The sequence below is a fragment of the Candoia aspera genome, chromosome 2, assembly GCF_035149785.1.
Source record: "Candoia aspera isolate rCanAsp1 chromosome 2, rCanAsp1.hap2, whole genome shotgun sequence".
NCBI classification, from domain to species: Eukaryota; Metazoa; Chordata; class Lepidosauria; order Squamata; family Boidae; genus Candoia; species Candoia aspera.
The window spans coordinates 201,164,064-201,191,504 of record NC_086154.1 but is presented as its reverse complement, the minus strand read 5'-3'; the positions used below and the strand labels follow the sequence as shown (position 1 = coordinate 201,191,504).

The 27,441-nt window shown below is 39.3% G+C and overlaps 2 protein-coding genes across 3 annotated transcripts in view; one reads left to right on the top strand and one right to left on the bottom strand.

Annotated features, from left to right (window-relative positions):
* Positions 1-164: 164 nt before the first annotated feature.
* Positions 165-12,373, bottom strand: IDNK (IDNK gluconokinase). Of its 2 annotated transcripts, none has more exons than XM_063295182.1 (5): positions 12,175-12,373; positions 7,424-7,454; positions 6,496-6,582; positions 1,269-1,312; positions 165-573 (listed from the first exon to the last, which is right to left on the bottom strand). In XM_063295182.1, the coding sequence occupies exons 1-5, from the start codon at positions 12,213-12,215 to the stop codon at positions 222-224; spliced, it is 555 nt and encodes a 184-aa protein (XP_063151252.1). In that variant the 5' UTR covers positions 12,216-12,373; the 3' UTR covers positions 165-221. The 2 variants fall into 2 exon arrangements, with proteins under 2 accessions (XP_063151252.1, XP_063151251.1); XM_063295181.1 differs by having other exon boundaries at positions 6,496-6,578; positions 12,175-12,261.
* A 10,163-nt stretch (positions 12,374-22,536) lies between these two features.
* The window catches only part of FRMD3 (FERM domain containing 3), an 83,137-nt gene continuing 78,232 nt past the window's right edge, over positions 22,537-27,441 (top strand). Inside the window, exon 1 of the mRNA XM_063295180.1 lies at positions 22,537-22,714. Within this exon, the coding sequence (XP_063151250.1) occupies positions 22,565-22,714 (150 nt within the window). The 5' untranslated portion in view covers positions 22,537-22,564. The remainder of the gene's footprint in view (positions 22,715-27,441) is intronic.

The following is a 27,441-nucleotide window of genomic DNA, read 5'->3' as shown; positions in this document are numbered from 1 at the left end:
CCTCCAACTGCAGTTTTTAAAATAAATGTCAACATTACGTTCTAAAAACTGCTTAAATTAGGTATAGGATAATGAATAAACCAAAAACTAGGAAAGCTTAATTTTCTGTTTGTGCCACAAGTAAAGCATATGTTTGTTGCTTAATCAGGAGGACAAATTAAGTTAGAGATGGCAAAATTTATTTGAGGTTATCAGGCCTCAAAACGTTACCTGGAGAGACATCAGTACAAACTTCTAATATGTCTTTCAATTTCAGATACAATTTCTAAAACAGGCTTTTCCAAACCAACTGTGATAAAATTTTCTGGTGCGCATGGAGGTTCAAGAGTATCAAACTGAGATTGTAGTAGAGTAGGAGGCATAAAATGTCCACTTCTTTTTTCTAGACGGCTAGCAATTAGGCCCATTGGTCCTGCCAAGTGGACAAAAAGGATCTTTCGTGGAGCAGAACCCTTTTCTTCTTGCTGATTGTTCAAGCTCTGACAATCAATCTTTCCATTCTCCAAAATGCATCGATACACTTTCTTCAGCGCTGAGCAGACTAAAATGGCATTTTGTCCAGATGCATGTTCTCTGTAAAAATTACAATTTGACAATATCTGTATTTTAGACAAGAGTCATATATATGTGTTGCTTTAACTTTTTTAGAACTGGTATTATGCATTCAATTATCAAGATACCATCTGAGATATCCCTGAAATTCTCCCATGCAAAATGTCTGTGTGTAGAAAACTGCCAGAACAAAGCCATTTTGACTGATGTCCTTGTTCCCAATTCACCAGTTTATTTAATTATTTAGTTTGCATCTGCAGTGAGCCACATAATTCCCTCACTTATTCAATTGGTACATTCCAGGAACACTGCTGTAGTCCCTTATTATCAATGTTCAACAAATTCTAATCCAACACTGAAATTCTCTTTGCTAACAGTACACTTATTATTAACAGGTTACATCTATTAAAAATCAATATACAGCAAACCTTAATACTACATAAGTGTGCAAATATTTTGCTTCTGACAGTTGTGGAGAAACAGTGCTACTTAAGGGATTTAGGTAATCTCTTTCTCTATGGGATATCTTACTCTTTTCCAAGCCATGTCCCAGAAATCGTTTATATTTCATGCTTAGCATTTATGCTTAGATTTAGGGCTGGGATTTTTGAACTTGTTCACCAACCTCAAGACTCCAAGGATAGATGAATTGCATGCTCAACAACAGAATCCATTGAAGACTGATTTAATGTTGCAATGGGAACATATTCTCTTACCTCATTAATATATCATGTAGGTGGCAAAGCCATGGTAGCCTATCCTAAAAAAACAAGACAGACCAGTTTAAGCAAATGATGCAATTTCACCTGAAATAAGCTGTAGCATTTGCAAAAGCTTGCAGTTCTAATATTTTCTGTCACAAATCTTAAAAATATATCAGAACATCATTATGCTAATGAAAATTACATATCAGCTTCAACATATGGCTCGCTCTTATGGCAGAAATACTTTCTGCCTGCTATCTCATGTGACTCACATGAGTGAGGCAAATACAGTCAAAATGATTAATAAATTCCTTGATATAATCCAATCAAGCTTTATCTTATTCAGATTTGATAATTGCTTATTAAAGCATCACATTTTCACCTGTGTGGTATTAGACAACTTTGAAGTCCATCAGTGTTGGAAGGTGGATGGAAGATTTGTTCATTCACTGAAAAAGGAAGCAGTCACCTTTTCACAGTTTTATACAGTATATGCAAGAAATCATATGCTGTCTGCAATGAACAGAAAACAGGCCACATGTGGACGTAGTTCAGAGCTCTTGATCTTTTGGGGGAGTCATTTCTACATATAACGAGTTGCCGAATTGCAATGATGGAGTTGGAACTTGCCTTTCTCTTCCTCTTGCAAATACAGACACTGCTAATTTGCTCAGTCCTGACTCTTCATGACCGGTCAACCTCACCTGGCAAGGTCAGTCTGCCAGTAATTGCTTTTTTGAGTTTTTATAGGCTCACCCTTGTGCCACCATAGAGTATCTAGTTACCTTGTCTCCTACTGGTCTCCTTTCCAATTGCCTTCAGTTTTTCCAAGCTCAGGTTCTTTTCTTAAGACCCTTGTCTTTGCATGGTGTGTCCAATATTTTTAAGCTTTAGCTTCATTATTTAGTGCTTCCAGTGAATAAGTCTGCTTTTACTTCATCTAGTATTGAATTATTTCTTATTCTTGTGATTCAAGGTATTCTTAACAATTTTCTCCAGCACTGCTATTAGAAAAATGTCAGTCTTTCTTTCTTTAGCCTTTTTGAAGGTACAGCTTTCATAGCAGCAAGTTAAAACTTTGAAAACCCTATTTTTGGCCATACATAGCTTTGTTGTTAGTGTCAAGGCTCTGTACTTTAATATTTTGCCTAGATATTTCACAGTTTTTCTTCCCAGTAGAAGTCCCTTCATTTCATGGCTATGGTCATATCCCTGTGAATCTTCAAGCATAGGAAGATAAAATCCGGTTTTACTTCAGCTTCTTCTTTGTCTATTTGCATGAGAGTGGTACTGCCTGTTGACAAATGTAAGGGTGTCTTTAAAAAAAAAATTGAGCAACAGACTGGCTTTTGCACTCTCTTCTTTCATCTTCAGCAAGCTTTCTAAAGTATTCTTCAGTCCCAGCCATCAAAGTTCTGTAATAGTTCGTTTTTCCCAACAATTTCAATTCCAATTGCTATTCCTTAGTCCAGCATATATCATGATAAAGACTATATATGCTAAATTTTATTTATTTATTTATCAAATTTGTCACCGCCTGTCTCTTCCCATCAGAGAGATTCTGGGCGGTATACAATAATAATAAATAAAACAATAAGTATACAATAAATTTACAATATATAAAAATACAATATTTAAAACAATTACCAATAAACAATAATTATAGATAAAAATAGAGTCCAAATGGCAGATAATAACTCAGTCCTTGTATGCACTGAGCGCACTAGGGCACTAGCCATCCCCAAACATGATGACTCCACTCCCCACCCCAAGCCAGGTGGCAGGGCCAGGTCTTCAAAGTCCTCTGGAAGGCCAGAAGCAATGGGGCTAACCTTACCTCTGCGGGCAAGATGTTCCACAGGGTGGGAGCTACTGCAGAGAAGGCCTGCCTCCTGGACCCTGCCAGACAAAATTCTCTTACCAATGGGGTCTGCAACATGCCCTCTCTGCATGATCGGGTGGGACGGGTTGACGTAACGGGGAAGAGGCGGTCCCTCAGGTAGCCTGGCCCCATGCCATGTAGGGCTTTAAAGGTAATAACCAACACCTTGAATTGGACCCGGAAGCAAACTGGTACCTGATGCAGCTCGCGGAGCAAAGGTGTTACATGCGCCCTTCTAGGGGCACCAAAGATAACCCGCACGGCTGCATTCTGGACCAGCTGTAGCTTCCAGATACTCTTCTAGGGCAGCCCCATGTAGAGCGCATTGCAATAGTCTATATGGGAGATAACAAGGGCATGAGTGACAGTTCGAAGGGCCTCCCGATCCAGGAAAGGGTGTAACTGGCACACAACATGAAGTTCAGCAAAGGCCCTCCTGGCCGTGGCTGCCGCCTGCTCTTTGAGCAGGAGCCGTGAATCCAGGAGGAACCCCAGATTATGCGCTGGGTCTGTCTGGGGCAGTGCAACCCCATCCAGAACCAAAGATGACAAAGTCCCAGATACTGAAGAGCCATTAACCCACATTAACCCACAAAATGAGAGTATAAATCATGGTGCACTTCTGTCCCAATTTTGAACCATTTATGTAATTGCTCCATACTCCATCTAATTCTTTCTTCTTGGTCATCATACAATTTCTTCAATCTGCAGATGACAAGGTCTGGTACACCCATGTTTTCAACGGCTATCTACAATTTGTTCTGGTCTACCCAGTGAAAAGCCTTAGATTAGAATAATCAATAAAGCAAAAACAGATGTATTTTTGGAACTTCTTTGCATTTTTCATTATCCACTAGGTGTTAGCAATGTGACCTCAGGTGCCCCTGCCTCTTTTGAGACCAGTTTTTGTATCTTGCAGTTCTCATTCCATGTAGTTGAAATTTGGATTACAAAGTCTTGACTGTTGGCTTACTAGCATGTGAGATAGGCACAAATGTTTAGTATTTTGAACATTCTCCAGCACTGCCTCTTTTAATACTGAAGCATAAATCAATTATTTCCAGTTCCTTGGCCACTGCTGTATCTTCCATATTTTCTTATAACTCCAAGCAGCACATTAACTGCATAATATTAAGAGTTTAAACACTTCTGCTGGTATTTTGTCAATTCTTGCAACTTTAACCAGTTTGGTCTAGTGGTTAAGGCAAGGGGCCACAAACCAGGAGACTGTGAGTTCTAACCCCGCCTTAGGCGTGAAAGCTGACTGGGTGATCTTGGGCCAGTCACTCCCTCTCAGCAAAACTCACCTCACAGGGTTGTTGTTGTGGGGAAAAGAGGAAGAGGAAGGAGTATTAGGTATGTTCGCTGCCTTGAATTATTTATGAAAATAATAAAGGCGGGATAGAAAATTAAATAAATAAATAAATAAATAAATAAATAAATTAGCAATATTTTCTGAGTCCATTTAAGTTGTACTTTGTACTTATTATCAATATTGGGATCTTTTTATACAGTTTATTATCTTCACGCCATCTTTATATCTTTTGCTAATAAATCTTTGCCTTTTTCATGCATATCTTGGCATAATTTTTTTCCTGATTTCAGTAATTTTCTCAGGGGTCTTGTTTTCCTCAATTTCTTTGCATTGCTCATTTGGAGCTTATTGTCCTTCTCTAGAACACAGCAGTGAGGTGAACAAATTTTCCTCTATTTCCCTTTGCTTCCCACCATTTTTCAGCTAAGATGGTAGCAGACAGCCATTTCTCATTTTCCCTTCTGCATTTCGGGATATTTTTGTTTCTTCACTTTTAATGATGTCAAAGATTTTAGTCCAGAGTTCTTCAGGCACTTTATCAAATGAAATCCATTAAGTCTACACTTTACCTTTAACACATAATCATATGGAGCATTGCTGAGGTTGTATCTAGTTGGTTTGATTTTATTTATTTTCCGTAGGTAAGTTGTAATTTTGCAAGAATTCAGTCAGCACCAGTCTTGTTTTCCTGAGTTGAGCTTCTCCCATCGTTGGTATATGTCAATTTGATTTTACTGTTGTCCAATTGGTGATGCTCTTTGTAAAAACAATATTTTTGGTTGCTGGAAGAAGGCATTTGCTATACAAATTTAATGTTCTTGGCAAAATATTATTAATCTACCCCCTGGTTCACTCCATATGCTGAGGCCAAACTTTTGTCTTTATTCCAGATGTTACATATAACATACAGTATATAACATCTGGAATAAAGATGTTATATAACTTGCTCTTTGCTGGAGAACAGTATCAAATTTCTGTTTTAAGGTAGTTTTTATTCTCTCTTATATATGAATAAAAACTACCTTAAAACAGAAATTTGATACTGTTCTCCAGCAAAGAGCAAGTCGCAGACCATTTTTAGCAGAATTGTCCCTTTGGCTTAAAAAGAATTGAACCCAACGAAGCATGACTTATGAAACAAGCCTTAGAAAACCAGTGCATTGCCTTAGTAACTGTACATTAGTATAAAACGTGACTTGGTCTTTACTGTTCGATTATCCTATATTTAATACCAAAAAAATTACTGCATCTTCATAGCGCTATTGAAAAATAACTTTAAAAGCCACTATTTACTTCTGTATCCTGCGGAAAAGTTCATTCACATCCAACCCAAATCAGACTGCAGTATTATACTGCAAACTCCAGTGAACAAAGTAAACCAAACCATGAATAATCCTACTGATTTTAGTTATAGAGCTAAGGCATGTTAAATTCCCTCCCCCTTGTTGCCTACCTATTTAAATGTAACTAGGCATTCAGCAAGCTAATTGAATTGACATAAAATACTGAGCCACAAAAGTCCACTGAAGCCACAATAATTTGCAGCTCAAATGGATAAATATTAAGTGGATATGGGAAGCGCATACAGACTTCTCGTTCTCCCTAACATCACTGTGTATGTGCACAAAACTGGGGGAAGTCAGGGCTCTGTGGCACTCTGCTAGGACTGTGTGAACATAAGGTCTGCATCTGCTTTACCATTAGGCTGCTTTTAAAGTAAAAAGGCAGTCTGGTATATTGGGGGAATTACTACCCAGTTAGTCCGTTTGGGAGAATCTGGATGAAGAGACTCCTCCCAAGGCCAGCTGAATTACAGCCAGATCACCTATGACTATTCCATACAATGCTGTGCAAGAAGAAAAGGTCTGTTGCCCCATGGAGACAGAGACATCAAATGACAGAGCTTTGAAGGACAGCATTTAATTCACTGAGCTGATATCTTCAGGAGATCACTCAGTTTTTGTGCCAATGAAGTTTCTCCAACTCCATCATTAATAACTTTGCTTATTAGATGAAAGTGGCCTCAAGACCATGTACAATACCTGGTCATTTAGAGGTATTCCTTCTGCCATTTTCTTTCTGTTCTCCTCCGGATGATAGTCATCACCATCATAGAATTTCCAGCCTAGCTAAATAAAGATGGATTAATTAGTTTTAATAAAAATAGAATATACTTACATAGCAAAGACAATTGTTATAGCAATCATATATCATATATGATTCCCACTGATAATACAATAGATTTCCCTAGAAATTAAAGGTCTGTAAATTCAGGAAATAAATAATATCTAATAGATTGTCTCCTCACTTGAAATACGTATATAAACTGCATTTCATGACAATATTCTTTCTTGACTCAGGGACTTCAGGTGGGACTCCCTTCCTCAACCTCGTGCCCTCCAGCAACATTAGACTAACTCCTATAATTCCCTAATCAACATAACTGTCTACTGACTGGGAATTATGAGAATTAAGGCCAACTTACCTCATGGGCAGCTGTGGAAGGGGGGCAAAAAATGATATATGTAATGACATAATCATACAAATGTCATAATTTGTGTCAGACATTCTGATGCACATATTTAAGTACAGTATTTACATGATTATTAAATTACATGCATATTGTCATCTTGTTACTAAGATGACTTGCTGTGGCCTAGAAGACACAGAATATCAACCTAGGCTGCAGTTTTGTTGTCTGCAATGCCAAAAGAAACTAAAATCATGGGATGTATCACCTTTTTTGCCTCTGCATGTCAAAGCAAACCTGTGACAGGATGGGTGCAAAATCAAGGCTACTTTTGAATGCATAAACAGTGTGGTGAATGATTGAGGAACTGGTACTCCAACACTCTAAGAACTTCACATTTAGATCTTACAATTTCACTGAGCTATTATATACCTTTTAAAAGGACTTGTAAGAAATGGTGACTAGACAATTAACAGTTATACAAATAATGTATGAACTACCTTATCTGCCAGAAGCGAGCCCACTGTGGATCTGTAAAACAAAACAAGTAAGTATAAAAATTACATTCAAAGAAGGTAACATTAAGTCTGGATTCACACATCATGCTAAGCTTGGTTTGATTTACCATCTTGCATGAATCCAGCCTTTTAAAACGTATGTCTTAATCAGGGGTTAGTACTCCATCTGCAGCTACCACAACACCCCCAAGGCAGACATGGATGAAGTTTTGGAATCATTTATTCATGGTAGGAAGGGCTAGAAAGTTTTAATGGGAAAAATCAGGGCCTTAAACCTTGAAGAAACTTAATGAACCAAGTGCATTAACCCTTTAAAACCCCTAAAATTGGACCAATATTTCCATCTAGTGAGATTTAGGGAACAGAAAAAGTGCACCCATTTTGTTTCTTAAGTGACCCATATTGTCATCCATGAGTAAGGATGGCGAGCAGGGCGCTCCCATCCAGGCTGTAAAGCGCATGCGTAGCACTGAGGAATTAGGTAGCCATTCCAAGAGACACCGATCGGGCCCGCCTTAACCTTTGGGGTTTATATGTCTGGGTTTTTCCCACGCTTCTTCAGTTTGTTAGGATTCCCTGTTATGTAGCAACAATAAAACACTAGAGACCTGTTCCTTGTCTCAGCGTGGTTCCTGGCTGTTAGGACACATATGGAGAAAAAAAAGGGGAGGGGCAAAATGTTGGCCTTGGCCATTCTAATAGACTTCATGATTTCCAACTGGTTATCCCTCAAAGATGGTCATTAAAAAGTTCAACCCTAAGACAGAAAAAGATTGCCCACCCCATTTACTGGGATGGGTGAATGCAAACGCTCACTTCCCAAAGCCATGGAATGGGTTTCACCAAATTGCTACCTAAATGTTATTCCTAGGTGCTGTTTTTTTAACAGGAAAAAAAATGTTCATCATTTCTTTAAATACATAGGTACTTCCTTTTTCTGGAAGAAAAGGTAAAATGTCAAAATCCTAGCCAGAGCAATGACACAGTTCTCACCCATGTGAAGGGAGAAACTGATGAGATCCTGCTACTTTTGGTTAAACTGAACAGAATGATAGGACTGAAACTACACAGTGAATTTGGGTATTCATTGTCCCATGTCTGATTCATTTTGGTTCCTGAATAAACACCAGCCCAAATATAGACTTGTCCTCAGTTCAGTGCATGTTTTCCTGAAAATACATTCCCAAGAATATGTGACCAAATGCGAACTATGTCTCTCAAAATTCTTACAAATAAAAACATCATATAGAGCTTAGATTAACTATTGCGTCTGTGACAATGGGCTTATTCTTAAGTTACATCAACGTGATAGATAGATTTGTTATGGCTGATTTGTTGTGAGGAGCTTTGTCCAAAATTAGAGCTGGAATTCAGAAATTCCCTATAGCAAAGAGATACTGAAAACTCCAACTATTTGCTGCAACCTAATGGACTTCCAGAGTGTTCCAGCCCAGATATAGCAGACCTATTGAATTGGTAGTAAAGTAAGCCACCCTTTCCTAGAGAGAAGTTGCTCAAGAACACAATAGTGTGATGTGAATGATGGTACTTGACATTTATAGCAGTTGTTCTAAAACACTTTATATAAACTAGCCCCACAAGAAAGATCAATAATGTATTTTCATTCTGCAATGGAAGCAAAGGCTACAAATACCTTACTTAATTAGGATCATCTGGGGAAGTTTGTGGCAGAGATTAAATCTGAGTTAGAGAGACTTGTCCCTGAACAGCCCATAATGAAGTCCTAGTTTCTAGTATAGTATAACAATAATGGCAATAAAAGTTTCCTCAAATTATATGGATAGGAAGGTGAGAAGGGAACTGTTTACTATTTCAGATATTTCCAAGAACGAAGAACAGATGTGCAGCTCAACTGAATCATGTTTTGCTGATTCCCTCTTCCCTGCAACCCTTTATGCTTCCTGAAAAACATGGTTTGGAGGATCCTCTGGAAAAATAGGGGAGATAGAATTGAGAATTGTGGAAGAGTAAGATTTCCTCACCCCCAGTAATAGAACCCATACTTTATAGCTTAGCATAAAGTCTGAGCCAGTTCTCCGTCTTATTTATCTTACAGGTCTGTTGTAGAGATAACGCCACAGTGGATAGCATATATGATGATGGGATATAAGTACAACAATTTAAAAAGCAATTACAGACATAATTTGTTAAAAGCTGATAATCAGCAACACGTGTACCTACAGGGTTGACACTTTACTTACAATGCTTAGGGATCATTCTGACTGTGGATTTGGCAAACAACATTTCATGTATGAAAAACTGGCATAGATATTATCTTTATTGTGAACTGTATATAGTTAAATTTGTAATCACTTTCTAAATACTGGCTGCTGGCCAATAATCAGATGGAAAAGGCCATGATTACATCTTTAGATCACCTGACCCAGCCACCTTGAAAAGAGCCTGCTAGGTACATAGATTTCACACTTCCATAGATATGATGGAAGATGATTAATTTTAATAAATAAATAAATAAGAACACAAAGTGTAATAGCTGTAGATGACTACAAAAATCTTCAACAACTTCACCAAAGAAGCAAGTCACAATTCCTTGCAAGTTTATATTCTTTCCTTCAGTGCCATGCTCTATTCTTTGATAACGATTTGGCCATCTCTACTCTGAAGAATCCCAGTGCAAACAACCAGTCATATTTAGACAGTAATCCTATATAATACAGTTACTTCAGTTAAACAGAACTTTAACATAGAATTTGAGCAAGAACATTCACCCACTCTTTGAATGTAATATTTGGTAGTACGGTGCCAGATTAGTTTTGACATGTATGTGTGGGTGGTGAACACACCCATAGTAGTTTCTTCATGCAATACAAAATTACATTTTCACATCAGAAGATTCTCCAACAATAGTATGAGGAAAAAGAATACTAAATGATGCAGGCTAAGTATATGTAGCTAAATGAAGTATCTCCAATCAACATAGTGTAAAAGAAATTATTTCTCTGTATTTAATATGTTTTTTCAGCCTATTTGTAAACATTTCTTGTAATTGTAACTTCTGTTTGCCAAATGCTAAAATAAATAATGTGCCTATCATTCTATTTTAGTAAATTGTATTATTCTATTTTAATAAATTATAGGAACTCTCCATTTGAATGTGTCTTAATTAATCGTAACTACTATCTGGCTGAGCAAGGACCTGAGTATAAGTGCTATTTCTAAAATAACTGAGCCTACTGTTGTCATCTGACTAAGTATTACTGTTATTCAACTTATTTGAGCAGTCTAAAAACTGTTTGAGCCCCACAAGTGTCATTAAACCTCATTCAGAGAGATGTTTTTGGGTCAGACATGAAGACCCAGTCTAAACTTACCCTCTGGCAGCCACTAGAATTGCTATCTGTAGATGTGTTGGTCACAAAACGTCACTCTTTTTCTTAAAAGCACTTGGGGATAAGTGCTAAAGAAAACACAACGAGTATGGTGCCAATTGATAGTATTGTTTTATATATTTCTGGAATCTGGATGCAAATAATAGATTTGCAAATAAATACGCAAATGTATTTTTGCACTCATGTATTTGTAACATTTCTATACTGCTTTTTATTGATAAACAATTCAGTGGTACACTAATCCACAGGGCTTCAGATTCAAAGGCAAAAATCTGCTTCAGAGTGTGCAGGACTGTAAACCAAATGGATCTTTTCCTAGGTTCGTTTGGTAGCTACAGAGGGCACCCAATTCCAGGAAAGACACATTTGGTTTAAGGAGGTGCAGGCAGGTGCTAATGTCCACACAACACTCTCAGCTTGTATCTTCTTGCCTTTGAATCTGCACAGCCCTCTTTATTCAGTGCCCATCCAGGACCATTTCCTGGACATGGGACTATATGATTTGGGATGGGCCAAAGGTATTTTTGTTGTTATTAAGACAGATTTGTGCCAGTTAATCATGCCACACACAGAGAGAAAGGTCTGGACAATTTATAGCCCCCAGACATCTAGGTCTATCTCACAGACATGTGAACACATACTGAAGTGGCACCAATCAAGCAGTAAGGCGATACATCTCAGATCTGTACATGTAACTATTGTACAGGATTATTGTGCATTTTGTTTGCCTGTACAGTAATCATTTTTATTACATTCAGTTGTTGATCCCGAATGAGTGCCACAAGTACAAAGATATACCATCTAAATTAGTTCTAAGCCTCATTTAAGTCAAGACAACATGCACTTTAGAGTAGAGTGTCTTGCCTTTTGAATTTTATCCAGACGAAGACACCAGAAATGACTTGAGGTGCACCAAGTTGATCTGCGGGGAGCGGGGGGTGCCTGTAGCCTTATTTTTACCAAGGTGAATCACCACCATCTTCTACCCTCCCACCCTGGTGTCCGGGTATATTGGAGATTTCGATTCACCGCCCATACAAGCCTCCTGCGCTGCCTTTTTAACGCAGGCGAGGGACCAGCCGAGCCCGCTCCAGCTCCTTCTCTGGGCCAGCGACCTTCGCCGGGGGCTTCCAAAGGCCAGAGGAGCCTCCCACGCGCTCTACCCCGGCTCGCCTCAACAGGCGGCGGGAAGGCTCCGCGCAGCTGCTACAACAGACCGCAGCTGCCGAAACCAAACTACCCCCACCCTTGCCAGGGACAAGGCAGCGCGGCCTTTTTTGTACTTCCGGCCGCGCATTACGCTTCCGCGCCTGCCGGTGGTACCCCGTCTCTCCAGTCCAGCCCCTCAGGAGCCGCGCTTACTTCCCGGAGCCGCTCACGCCCATGACCACCACTAAGACCATCGCGGGGCGCTCGGGCGACAAGGTGCTCGTGTCTCTCCAGCTGGCCTGCCTCGACGCGGTCCCTTCGCCCTGCCCCTTTCCTTCCCCGCCTCTTGCTGCTTCCAGACAGCTCCGTGGGCCCAACGGGCATTGCCCGATGAGCTCGTCGGGAGCGCGAACTGGTCTACAAACGAGAACCTGATGTCGAACTGGGGTCCCCCCTCCATTTTTATCTAACGCCGACCTCAAACTGCATTTTTGTATAATTTTATATAGCCATCTTGGGAAAAAGCCATACTGAGCTACGCGAAATTTAGTGTTTTGCATTCGTGTGCGCGCTGGAAGGGTACAGTTCTGTTCATTCTGAATTCTGTCCGTCGAACAAAAACTTAATTGAGTTGAATGCGGAAGCACCGGTCGTAAAAGCCTTGCCGTCGTTTTCTGCATTAAATGTGAGACAGAGAATTGACAATAAAGTAGGAATGCGATATTAACAAAATTTATAACTAAAGGCCTACCACTACTGTTATTTCAATAGTAACGTCGGCTTGAATGTAAATAACAGTTCAGAGTAGCACTATTGCACATGATAGCGTTACAGAAAATGGCATAAATTGGTGGCTACCGTGTAATGTTGAAGCAGAGCATTATTAAAAACTATACTGACTTTTCAATGTAATAATTCATAGCACCCTTAAAATAAGTAGTGATTTCCAGATTTGTCCCAAATTATTCAACTTGGAAATAGTAGAATATATTTACTGTGTTCACACAATATGCTAATTTAGGATTAATTGAACAAGAGACTTTTAATTACTCTCATGCTAGTTGTGTACTACAGTATTTGTGTTGAGTTGTACAGGCTTTGCACAAGAGACAACTAATCACCCTGGCTGGATTCTCCAAATGCACTAAGCCACAAGCTAGCCAACCACATTTTACTGTCCTCCTTATGTTACCTCTCACAATCATTAAGTTCAGACTTAACAGGAAATTGACATCAGTGCAAATTTCAGAACAAGTGAATTGAACTTTTTTTTTAATCTGAAGGAATTGTAATGTTGATGATAAAATGAAAAATGTGCTTATAATCATGCATGGATTAAAAAAAAAGTTTTTTTTTTCAATTCTTAAGGCCACCCAATCGCAAAGCAACTGAAGGCAGTGTACAAAGGGTTAAAAATACATCATTGAAACAGTGAAGATCCCCAAAAATGAAACCAGACTTGGGGGAAAAAATTCAAACACATCACACTTGAACTGGTTCACAAATCACTCTTGCTTAGTCCCTGACAGAAGGCTTTTAAGGCATTCTGGAATGATAGCAGGGGTGGGGCCATACAGCCTCAACGGTAATGTGATCCAGGGGGCAATGTTTGAAGTCCAAGTTAACTTTAGATAATTTAAGCATAGAAATGGTGCATCCCAACACATTTTTATTCAGAAGACAACTGTGTAAATTTCCTCTGCATTGACTGTATTAATTGACTTACTGTCAGGTTAACTGGATATACTGTATAAGGATGTGTGTGTGTGCCTTTGAATCAGTGTTGACTCCTGATGACTACCTGGACTAGTCCCTGCAGTTTTCTTGGCAAGATTTCAGAACTGCTTTGCCGTTACCTCCTTCCTGGGGCTAAGAGTGAGTGACTGGCCCAGAGTCACCCAGCTAGTTTTGTGCCTAAGGCGGACTCACCATGTCCCAGTTTCTAGTCTGGTGCCTTAACCACTACACCAAACTGGCTGTTTGTATAGGGAGTTGTTGTTGTTTATTCGTTTAGTCACTCCTGACCCTTCGTGACTTCATGGACCAGCCCACGCCAGAGCTTCCTGTTGGTCGTCAACACCCTCAGCTCCCCCAGGGATGAATCCATCACCTCTAGAATATCATCTATCCATCTTGCCCTTGGTCGGCCCCTCTTCCTTTTGCCTTCCAGTATAGGGAGTACATCCCCTGAATTCTCCACCCTTTTAAAAGCTCATCTTATCCAAGGCATAATGTTGAATGATCTGCCAAGTTTTCAAAGCTTGGCTACCCTATACTTCTGGTAACTTTAACAACTCTTCTCCCATTTCACTCTCCTTTGTTAGTACAGGTTCCCAATTAGAGAAGATAATTAAATTATCCTCTAGTGGGGTATATTTCTTATTAGCTCTAACTGTGGTGTTATTCACGTCTTAGCATTGGCAAGATTATCTATTCTAAGCTGTTTCATTGCTTATTACAGTAAGTGGTGTATCCTGGGCTGGAGCACTGTCGCTTCTTTTTCTTTGATGCCATAGCTCACAAATAAGTATCCGAGGTTCACCATACAATTAAAATATGGAAGCAGAACCTATTCCAAAGATGTAAAAAAGCTTCTTGCTTTAAAAAAATGGAAGGGAATTAAAAGCTAAAAATAAAATAAAATAGGGTGCTTAGAGCATGCACAGAAAGGAGTGTTCACTGGCTGTCATTTCATTCCTTCCTCCCATGCAGTGCAATTCTGAGCAGAACAGAACTTTTCTAAAGTGGCTCAGCTCACTCTGAGTTGGGTTCTGGTGGACATGTCCAACTGAGGTGGCTGAGGCAGAGTCTTGCTCTGTTATCTGGGAAGAATTTAAGCATATAAGTCTCAAGTGGACAAGGTTCTTGAAGCTCTTAGTCTAGCTACCTGCATGTTAGTTCTTTGCCCATTTTGGCTGATCAAGGCTGTCCAGGAGGTGACCTGTCTGGGTCTATGCAGTGGTGAATTCAAGAAAGTTAAGGCCATTTGCGATTTTCTCAAATGAGAGTATCAGTGAGGGGGTAGTCCCACGTGTCTTGAAGGAGGCAGCAGTATGCTCTCCTCAAGAAACCATCCAAAACCTGGACCCAACAGTGTTGGATAATTGCTGACCAGTCTCCAATCTTCCCTTGCCATGGAAAGCTGTAGAAAGAGTGATCAGACTGCAACTTTCGGAAGACCCTGGAAAGAACAGATTATCTGGACCTTTCTCAGTTGGCATTCAAGCTTTTGAATGACCTCTGGGGAACTAGAATAAAGGTGTTGCAACTCTCCTGATCTTTTTTTTAATCTCACCTTCAGTATCATTCATCACAGAATCCTTATGGGAAAGCTCTGGGGCTTGGGAGCTGGGGGGCACTGTGTTGCAGTTGTTTTCCTTCTGTGGTTGATTCCAGTCAGTGTTGGTTATGGAGGAAGGATCAAGCCCACGGCCCTTATAGTCCAAGGTTCTTCAGGACTTGATGTTTTCCCATTCCTATTTAACATCTACATGAGACTGCTTGGTGAGGTCATTTGATGGCATGGGATCAAGTATCATTAATTTGTTGATAATAACCAGTTATACATCTTGACACCACACTGATTGGGTGATGTCTTTGAGATTCTCTCAGTGCCGGCTGGCTGTTGGGATCTTAATGGGGAGGAAGAGGCTTATGTTCAACCCAACCAACCAACTGGATGTGGATTTAGGGGCCTTCTGTTTCTGGAGATGGTGCAGCAGAATTTTGGAATGTACAATTTTAGGGTCCTCCTAGATTCACAGCTCTTGTTTGAAGAGTAGGTGGCAGCCATGGCAAGGGGGATTTTTGCACAGATTCATCCTATGGGTTATTTGTGACCTTTCCTGCATTGGGAGGCCCTGTTCATGGTCACTCATGCCTTAGCACCTTTTGTTTAGATTACTGCAATGCATTCTGTGGTGGGGAGTACCCTTAAAGACAACTCAGAAGCTACACCTTATACAGATTGGCAGTAGTTTTGAGCACTGTGGCACACTGACACTACTGCTGTGCAAGCTGCTCTGGTTGCGCTGGGTGCAATTCATGTTGTTTATCATCTTTAAAGCCCTTCATGGCTTAGGGCTTGGTTATTTGCAGGACTGCCTCTTTTCAATTGTTTCTGCCTGTCCCAGATGATCCAACAGAGTCAGCTTGCTCCAGGTTTCCTTACTGAAGAAATGTTATCTTGTGGGAATCCCAGAATGTGCCACATGACTGTTACTGCCCTCTGGCCAGCATTCCCTCAGAGGTTTGCCTGGGTCTGACCCTATTGTCCTTCAGGAACAGTATCAGAACCTGGCTCTTTTATCAAGTCCTGTGCCTAGGGGTTTTGTGAACCCACTGGTATGTTATGCGTATTTAATCTTTGTATTCCCTGGGTGGTTGTTTGCCATGTGGTTCTTCTTTTGCAGTTATATTGTGTTTTTATCTTGTCCTGAATGCTGTATTGAGTTGCTTGTTGATTAGATAGCCTTACAAATCAAATCAAATCAATCAAATCAAATGAATAAATAAATATTATAGAGCCAGAAGGGGGAACTTAGGCCAAATTCCAGCTCACTACAGGGAAATCACAAAATGATACCTTCCTCAGAGCAAAATATTGAGAATTTGACTAAAATTATAGCCATATGTTGAAAATTATAAAAAATATTAAACTAATCTTGATTTAAGCAGGGTATACCACTGATTTGGTTAGGCTGTTACATTCTGTCCTTAACTTGGATCCCTTCTTCTAAGTAAAAATGTACATAAATGACATGCTATCTATCCCAATGAGACATTCACCACTTTATCTTGGCAAGGGAAAATGGAGATAGAACTGAGTATTATGTACATATCTTCATGGTGATTAAATTAGAGAGAGTAACTCTAATTTAAAAAGTATATTTCATAGGTACAAAATATGCACAAGATAAATATCTAAATATAACATGAAGAGTAGATCTCAGTACCAACCTGTTATTTGCATTCACTTTGTTTCATATACTCCCAGAATAATACATTAATTTAGATTAAATCAGTGAATCATTTTCAGCCACACCTCTTCATGAACCTCTTACACTAATGATAATTAGACTGCTGTTCGTATTTTCCCATCACAACATTATCATGTTGGGAAGTTATATAAAGGAGCTTGTGTTTTCCTCTGGGATCTTAAAGAGACATAAATACTATTCAATTTGGAAGACGCAATCCATTTGATTGGAGCTGCCCTGAGCTATAGCCCCAGTCAAATACAGTTTAAGCCAGAATTCCTCCACTTTTTCCCTTCCTTATTTATTGGGACTGCAATGTCCAATTAATCTAGTGAGTTCCAGGTATTAAAAACTTGACATATACTAATCTTTTGGTAGCAAGAACAGTTCTAGCTCAGCTAGAGAGTCATCTTTTTTTAGTCAAATTGCGATGTTTTTATTACCTGTTTGACCAATGACAATCAGGAAATGAAGTTTCCCCATCATATTGTGTTTCTGTCTGTTAGTTCCATATTAAGCATTATATGAAGGGGCTACTGCCTCTAGCTTGCCACCAGTTAAACAAGGGAGAGAGAGAGAACACAAATCTTTTTACCTTGTGGAAAATAAGATAAAAGACAAAATGTTCAGGCACTATTATGTGAGAAAGAAGCTGACTATCACCTTTCAGAGTACCTAGCCAATGAAGTCACAGCCAGTACTGATAATTTATGTACAGTGCCAGGTACAAAGATAAATTCTGAGTAATTACTTTTTTGCTGGAGAAACCTCTGCTTTATTCTGAATATAATTTTTGGTCTATACTTTTGGGAAATTAGTGATCTCCATGGAAAAACACTTCCAGCCAGGAAAACTTCCAGTATTTTCCATTAAAATATATTGTTAAAATGCTATTGCATTGGAGTTGTATAGACCACAGCTCTGTGTGTGTATATGCTCAAATGCTACGTTGTTTGAGCAAAACATAGGACATAATATGCTATCCCCAGGGCAATCATGGCCATGATCAGGGCTTGCCAGTGCCAGAAGAAAGTAGCTGGTGATTTGTTTATAAGCTTAGACTCTGCAGATGAGACCTTATATCACCTTGTATTTTATCCATATTCAGCTGAAACATAACTTTAAATCAGTCACTACGAATGAAGTCTATAGGCCATGGAGAATCCCATGGCACTTTTTATATGGCAATAATTCCTTCAGGCAAATTCATTTTGTTCATAAACATTATTCACATTCTGCTTTTCTAAATTTCCCATTTGGAAAGGCTAAGGCTATAAAATTTGTCATTATCACTTTTCTCAAACTTGATGCTACTGGATGCTTCACAGCTGTTTCCTTCTGGGTGTTCTTCCTCACTTAGAAAGTCAGTAACACTGGATAATATTTGAGAAAACACAACTTTCCCAGCAAATCACTGCCAATCTTCTACAATATGCTAGGGCTACCAGATATGAACTACAAAAATCAGGATGATGGCAAAAAGAGGTTGCCATCTGGTGATAGTCTGGATTTCTACAGCCTAAATATCCGTATAATATGTGAGACTAGAACTTTGGTTGAAACCAGTTCTACCATATCTGGGCTGCAAAAAACTGGATAAACAGTACATAGTACTTAGCATTCTCTATATCTCTTTCCCGATATCTAATGATCTTTCAGATTTTTACATGGGGATCTAATTGAAAATCCAGACTCTATTGATTGTTCTATTATTATGTACTGTACGTGATTCTTAAAAGAATGACTCTGCTTAAATATCTTACATGATTAACTTTCTTGTGATACTGACGTTAGCATATCTGGTTCTGATAATTCTTTTCATTTTTTTAATATCATGAACATTATGGATAAAGTTAACTTTATTTATGGATCTTATTCTTTGATTTGTGAGTAATTTCAAAAATACATATTCTAAATGATGTATAAAATCAAATGCCTCCATCAATAAATTAAATAATTTTAAGCAATCTTCATAAAATAGCTTTAATAAATAATAAATATAGTTTTAAAAATAGAGGATAGACGATAACATAGTTTTAAAAGAATGTTTAAAAGATCTGGAAAGAAAAAGATTTTTTTCCCCTAGCGCTATAAAGACATTAAATTGCTCCTATGAGGCAAGTTTCACTTCTATATACAGTGGCTACAGCCAAAACGAAGCACCTTTGATGAAGTGTAAAAGCATCACTTTTTCAGCTATTAATTTGTTACCAAAATAACATAGTTGTGCAGTTATATGAGACTAATAATTATAATTGTCACGGCTTTCAAATTACTGTGTTAACATTTTCATTACATCCATTTGATGAAGTAGCCTGTGACCCACGAAAGCTTCATGATAATAAATATAAGTGAGTCTTTAAGATTTGTTTTTGCTGCAGCAAAACATGACTACTCTAGAAACTTGAACAATTCAATAACTCAGTGCATGGTATTCTTTTGATTGTTTGTCCTTTCCAAACCGGGGATGGGGGGGATCACTTATCATAAAGTTGACAGCAGACTAAGTGTACTTTTTTTCTATAACTGAGAAAGAACAAAGTTAGATGGCCAAGTGAATAAAGGATGCATGTGCTGAACCATTGGGCAGAATGATTGACATTCTCAGCTTTACCTCACGTTAGCAATACCATCAATAAAAGGTTCTTATTCATATATTGTACAGATTCTGTTGGAATATACATTGAACAAACATGATTGAACAGTAAAATATAGATATACCCACTAAGACATTTTTAAGCATGCAACACAGTGATCTTTCTGATATTTTAGGTGAAAAATCTTCATAGGCCTGGAGCTTAAGGACCTTAAATTGCTGTTCCAAAGTCAGTGCAAAAGTAACTCTTGCATATGTTTGAAATAATGTATACTGAAACTAGCACTGATATAAATAGTTATGCAGGCAGAGGGTATTAATTTTTATTTATTTCACTGTTCTCTCAGACCTTTATTCTGTATTTATCAGGTATGTTTAGATCTTGATTTATTTACTACTGTGTGAATACTGAATGTTTGCAGGAAGGGCTTAATAATTATTTACCATAATTTTTTTCTGCATATAAGGTGTGGGAAAGTGCACTAAACTAAGCGGAAGTCTTCATCCATACTTTATATTCTAACTCTTTGCCATAGGTTGGTAAGGTAACAGCTGAGTATTCACAATACAATGCTTTGACCCCATTTACCAAAGCCTGATTTGGGTGCCAAGAAAGGCGCCAAGAAGCTAATATTATCAAGATTTACATCTTCCACTTGGCAGAACAAGACATTTTTAGGAACTGGGAAAGGCTTGACCCTGACAGCTGCCAAGAGTATTGTACGTGATTTCTGTTAAGCTGCTTCTTGGGTACACAGGGCAACTGGATAACAGAAAAGACAAGGAGAGAAGAAACAGAAGAAAACAAAGAAAAAAGTAGGCAAGGACAGTAAAAAAAAATAGTAAAGTTAACGTTATACTGTCCTCCAATAAATTGCAATAACACTTTTAACATGCAATTAAAAGGAGTAAAAGTTGGTGTTAAAAACTACTCTGCAAGACAGAAACAATACCAGAAATTTGAGGCCTGGGGAAAATATAAATATTTTTGGAACATAAAGGATCAATGAGTAAAAATGAGAGGGACATTACCCAAATTATGGATAAAGGCTAGAGAAGGGACTTAAAGTATTCCACAAATAGCACCAACTAACTGTCCCAATTTTAACTACACTGTGTTTCCTCAGAGCCTTCTAAAGTGATAGTTGAAGAAGTTTCACAATTTAGCAAAGGGGCTATTTTTTCTCCAAGGGCCAATCCTTACTTCCACCTAACCATGGCATAAACATTCCCTGGCAACATTTTTCTTTTCAGCCATGATGCTGCCTTCATTTCATCCACATCCCATGAGGGAGACAGACTTAAGTGATTTTTTTTTTTATCCCACCTTTATTATTTTTTCAAGTAACTCAAGGTGGGGAACATACCTAACACTCCTTCCTCTGCCTATGTTCCCCAGAACAACAACCCTGTGAGTTGGGCTGAGAGAGTGACTGGCCCAGGGTCACCCAGCTGGCTTTCATGCCTAAGGTGGGACTAGAACTCTCAGTCTCCTGGTTTCTAGCCTGGAGTCTTAACCACTAGACCAAACTGGCTAGTGATAACAGTAGTATTTTCCCCATTATTCTGACACCATGCAAGGGCAGTCTCAAGGTGTATATTTATCACCCAGTGATTTTCCCCCAAAAAAACACTCCAGACCATATTATGGTGCAACCTGCTCCATTTGGCACTATTGTCTTACCTATGGTTCTTAACTTCCTAGAAAAAAAGACAAATGACAAGATGCAAGATTGATAACTAGATCAGAGTCATGATCTTCATCATCCCATAAAATCATGAAGAGAGGCTGTGAAGGAGATAGAAAAGGAGGAAGAAACGGAAGTCATTATGGAGGGGACATGAAAGGAAAGGTCTTTCCAAATAGATGGCACCTCACACTATCAACCAAAATACCTTCTGCAACTGGGCAGCTATGCCATGTTTCGCCCTTCAATCTATCTTTGTGTTAAGGAAGAAAAAAGTTATAAGAGACTAGGTGAAGATTGATTACAAGTGGAAGACATGGTAAAATTAAATGAATAAGTTACTGCAATTGCACAATAAAACTCTTCTTTGGGAGCACTGAAGTGAGAATAAAATGGAGCAAAAGAAGGGGAAAGAAGAAGGAAGAGGGAAAATGAGGGATATTTCTGCGATAGAAAAGGTGAAGAAAACACTCTGAGGCTAGGGAAAGAATAGAAGAAAGATGAGCAGTTTTTTTTTAAAGAGGTCAGCGATTACAATAACGGTGTATTTATCCCCCCACCACAACCCCCCACTGAATTTTTCACCACGAAAGGATAAAGAGGCAAAAAGTGTGGGAAAATACGGGTTACAAATAGAAGTGTCTCTTGTCTGGACCCCCCAACCTTTCGTGAATGAAGCTTCGTTTGAAAGTACCTGGACAATGAGGGGGAATCGAAAGACGGCTAAAGGCACAAACGGAGGGTGGAAGAAAGAAAAAAGGGGGAGGGGAGGGAGAAAGAAAGAAAAAGAAAGAAAGAAAGAAAGAAAGAAAGAAAAAGAAAAAGAAAGGGAAAGCACCGGAGGTAGACGATAAGGTGGGAGGGAATACAACTGCGGGAGGGGCAACGGCGGGAGGCAGCAGCGAGTCGAGGAGGATGCCGAGGCGGGAGAGAAGAGCAGAGCTGAGCCTGACGCAGCAGCGCAGCCAGCAGGAGCCCCGCCATCCCGCCGCCCCTCGCGCCCTCAAGGCAAAGCGCTCCCCGCCAGAGCTTGCGCGTGCCGCGGCCGCGCGCCTTCGGCTAGAGCTTTACGCGGCGGCCCTCTTTAGACGGAGAGCTGGACTTACCGCCTTCGGCAAGGAAAACGAAGCAGCCCTTGCCGCCGCCGCCTCCCTCTTCTCCCTCCCCAGGATGTTCGCCCAGCAACAGCAGCGGGAGCCGGCGCCGCCTCCTCGGGGCTGAGCTGCCTGCCGTCCCACGAGGCAGGCGCTGGGTCGCTTTCTTTCTGGGCTTTCCCTCCCGGCGAGGAGGGGCCGAAGCAGCAGGGGTGGTCGCCGGCCCCCAGTTCCGGATTGCAGTGCATGTTCGCTCCCTGCGAGTGCGTGAGGCGAGGGGGCAGAAGGACCATGAAAATGATCCGGTTCCGGAGCTCGAGCATCAGGTCGCTGAGCCAGGATATGAAATGCACAATCCGTCTTTTGGACGACTCGGAGATCTCCTGCCACGTCCAGGTGACTCTACCCTTTGGGAAGCTAGGGACAACTCCGATGGGGGCCCTTTACCCTCATGCACCCCCCACCCCCGCCTTACTTCTTCCTTTCCCTCTTCTCCAAAGGAAAGCCGGCTGGCATTGCCTGCCGCTCGCCCTGCGTTCAACAGCATCCCTGCTGTGTCACCTGCTTCCCGCTCGCTTGTGCCCATCCGCCTCTCTCTCTCTCTCCCGAGCATACATGCACAGCGCGCCCGCTATAGTGAGAAGTTGTTTACAAGCAGAGCGTGAACCGAGGCAGGGCTGGTCACTGCAAGGTCGTGGCGGGGAGGTGGGAGTGAACAGAGCTAATGTCGAACTGATGGGGATGTTCCTGCCGGGAAAATGTATTGAAGACCCCAGAACGTTCTCCTCCAACGGGCTTACAACACAGCTGCGCAGCTGTGAGCATAAGTTGCGTGTGAAATCCAGTTGGCATTTTCTCAAGGAGGGGCTCCCCAAGGCTCCCCAATGTAAAAGCGTCCTGTAGCTATCCTGCCATTCCTTCCTAAGGGATATTTGTGTGAATAGAATAATCAGAGGAACATATGGGAGAGTTACAAGTGGCGAAAGTGTTGCCTTGGCTTGGAGTCCCCATATTTTCCCAGAGTTTAAACGGTGAAATTGATCCTTTCCTTCTTTAAATGAACTACTATTGTGATTTGAAGTGCTGTCTGGAATTTGGCTGAACAGTGCCAGTGGACAAAAGATATACCTCTCCTTCTACATAGGCCTTCAATTTATTTTATATTTAATATGAAAACGATGGGAACTGTCGCATACTGAAGTAAACTCCTGGTCCATTTTGGCTGATACTGGTTGTTGTGGCTCAGGCAAAGACCCCTTAGTTTTTATACAAATGAGCAGTATCTCCACTATAGCTCCAAGACATAAGCACTCAGGTAGCTCTTTCAAAGAAGGGTGCGTGGGTGGGTGGGTGCGTGGGTGCAGGGTTCAGTAAACAACATATGGGAAGAATCAGAGGTTGCAATAATACAATTATATGATTAGTGATTGTATTTTGGGTTGTTTTTAGACAAGCTGTTTCTTTTTTCATGCATTCTTCAGAACAATCTTTCAGAGACAGGTTGAAGTATCGGTGGGGCGGGGGGGGGGGGGGAAGAGATGGCCAGTATGTGTGTGTATGTGTACATGTGTATGTAGGGGGATGGGAGTCGCTGTATTTGGAGGTATTTAATTCCAACCAATCTCATATTGCTGTGAGGAAGAGCGAGATGGCTAGCATTACTACACGGGAGGTTTCCAGTAAATCGGGCTTTCTTGTCCCTGTATGATTTTATTAGGTATCTTTAGCACAGTTTTCTTGTCCTGCAGAAAATTAATTGTATTTTAATTTTGCACTGCTATATCAAGATGCTTGACAGTTAATTGAATACTTGCTATATTTGTGTATTATTTCTGTTGTCTTAGACCAATATACTATCCAACATTTGAACTATAAGTTAAGAACATCCTTTGGTAACATCAGCTGGGTTCAGTAATGAGGGTGGAGAAGGGAGAGAAAGAGATGTATTTCTTTATTTATTATAGATGCTGTTATCCTACTTCCATCATCAAGACTTTAAATGGCCTATATTGTATGCTTTAAGCAAAATAAATGATCATGGCTATCTATGAGTTAAAAATCTGTAATCAAGAACAACTTTCATAACAAAATTAATTACATTGCAATACTTGGTGCATATTTTTCAAATCTTAAATATGTTTCTTTTGAAAAAATAAAAATACACGATTCAGAGTGAAAATGAATGTCCATTTTTAATATTTTCATTTTTTCTTTCATTAACCACACCAAAATAACATGAAAATAATAATCAAATTTCTAAAAGCCCTTGTCTAATTGATGAACAAAAACTTTAACTGATTTCTCTTCCGATTAAAGAGATCAGAACTTTTAACTTTAGAAACTTTCTATTTAAGAGAGTTGGTTAAATTAATTATTTTCAAATTCTTCTTCAAATCATGTGGATATGGGCACTAAAATTTAGAATATGTTAAGCTGTTTCTCTCTCTCTATTTTTAACTGCCAGGACTTTTGTTCCAGAATATTGTGTGCTCTTCACATATTGGTTGCAAGAAAAGCAAATACAGTTTAGACTGCATCTACAAAGTATTTTTACCAAAGCTCAGGAAGTAATAGTTCCACTTTATTTTGTGTTAGTTAGACCCAACTGAGGATACTCTGTCCAGTTATGAACATCACATTTCAACAAGGATTGAGAGAAAGTGGAAAAGTTTCAGAAAAGAATGATCAGGGGTATAGAAGCTAATTAAAGGCATTGGGAATATTTAGTTTGAAAAGAAAACTAAGGGTGGATATGATAGCAGTCTTCAAATACTTTAAAAAGAGTCACACAAAAGAAGGTCAAGACTTGTTCTTTGTTACCTCAGTATGTAGGAAGCTCCATTTAAGTTACGGGAAGGTTGGTTCTAGTACAATATTAAGAAATATACTGTAAGTGCAGTTTGATACTGCACTCAGTTACATAGAGAGACGGTGGGCTTCCCTTCACTGGATATATGCAAACAGAGATTGGACAGTCATCTCTTGGGAAAGCTTTACAAGTTGTCCTCATTTAGCGACTGCCTCATTTAGTGACCACTTGCAGTTACAACAGTGATGAAAAAGTAACTTTATGACTAATCCTCACATTTACAATCTTAGCAACTGCTTTTCTTAACAGCTGAGTGATTGGTCCCAATTGTGGTTGCTAAACGAGGACTACCTGTAATTTGAATGCATGTTCTGAATAGGATGTTGGATTTAATTGTTAGCCTAAAGGGCCACCTCCAAATCTATGATTCTATAACCAGTGTCTTTTATTGTGAAGATTTTTGTAGCAGGTTTCATCCAATCAGGGATAGCTAAATTCTTTTGGCTAGCTGGAAAAGTTATAGAAATCTCAGAGAAATTAATCTCTGTTGTATGTGAATAAAAATATGTTTTCTGTGTATAGAGGTAGTTATTTAATAGATCTCCAAATGAAATGTATCTGAAATCATAAGATAGTTTTGTTAATGTATTGCCTATTCTAAAGACTAGAATAGGTAATATATGATGATGTTTAAGGTTGCTTAAAAGGGACGCGGTGGCACTGCGGTTTAAACCGCTGAGCTGCTGAGCTTGCCGATTGGAAGGTCGGCGGTTTGAATCCGTGTGACGGGGTGAGCTCCCGTTGCTAGTCCCAGCTCCTGCCAACCTAGCAGTTAGAAAACATGCAAATGTGAGTAGATTAATAGGTACTGCTTCGGCGGGCAGGTAACAGCATTCCGTTTAATCATGCCGGCCACATGACCATGGAAGTGTCTACGGACAAACGCCGGCTCTTCGGCTTTGAAACGGAGATGAGCACCGCCCCCTAGAGTTGGACACGACTGGACTTAATGTCAAGGGAAACCTTTACCTTTACCTTTAAGGTTGCTTAGACCAAGCAGGTAGTAGAGACTATGCTGATAAAATTTAGTTGCTTGTATAAAAGGATATTTGAAAAAAACAGCTGTTTTTCTCTTGGTCTCAGAAGTTATTAAATATATTAAGCCATATATTGTAATTAAATAACTTTGGTTAGTATATGGAAAATTAAGTTATGTATAACTGTTCATAAGACAGAACTGAAAGAATAGGAAATTCTGAATAGTAGTTTGCTTTCTCATAACATATTACATCAGAGTTTGGCAATCTTTTCGGTCCCAGGGGCCAACTGCTATATCAGAGGCTATATATGTCTGCAATTACACCAATAAACCTAGTAGAAAGCTTACCTTCCTCCCATTCATCCCATTTGAGATCAATCCAATCCAAGATCAATCAGTTCAGCATCCAATTAGGTTCCACCTGTGCACTTCATTTCAGTGCTCCATTTGGGGGAACTATATGTGCTGTGTTTCCATAGAATGCAAGGCAGATGCACTGGGTAGTGCCTGAGTCATGTTCGTAGTGTTGCAAAGTCTGTGCTCCATCTAACACAGAAGATAAGTGCATCTGTCAAACAATCTCAATTTTTAAAATATTGTTTCAATTAGATTTTTTAATTTCTTTGGACAGAACAGAAAATTGAAGAACACTATTTTTCAAGTGGTTTCTATGCCAGGTTTGTGTTACAATATTCTAGGCAAATATTCTTCATTTTCACAGTGAATGGACAAAATAACATAGCCTTTTAAAAACATATTCTCAGGTTTATGTGGATATACATGTGTGTGTATACATTTTGACCTGTGTTATTTATACTGCAGGATAGTTACAGGATATTTTTACATGTAATACCTCAGGTCTAGATAAACACAACTCAGTGTTAATTAACCTGCTGCTATTGGTGGAACAAAGAACAGGTTATTATTTATGCTTCTAAAACTATCTATATTATCCCTTTAAATATAAGTTGAATAATATGATGTTGTAATTGCTTATATCATTTATTTTTATTTCATTTTATTAGTAATCTAATTTATTTTTATTAAGGTGGATGTTTTAACTTGTTTTACTTGTTTACTGCAATTTAATCTGATAGTATATACTGTAGCTATTAACTGTCAGAATTTGAGTAGATTACAACAATATATAAGTTTAATAAATAAATAAATATGTAATTTTCTGAAACTATGTTTATCAATAACTATTTCACAACGGAATGTTACTGTGATGATTTTTGGGCTTAAATGATCATGAGATTATGAATATCCTTCATA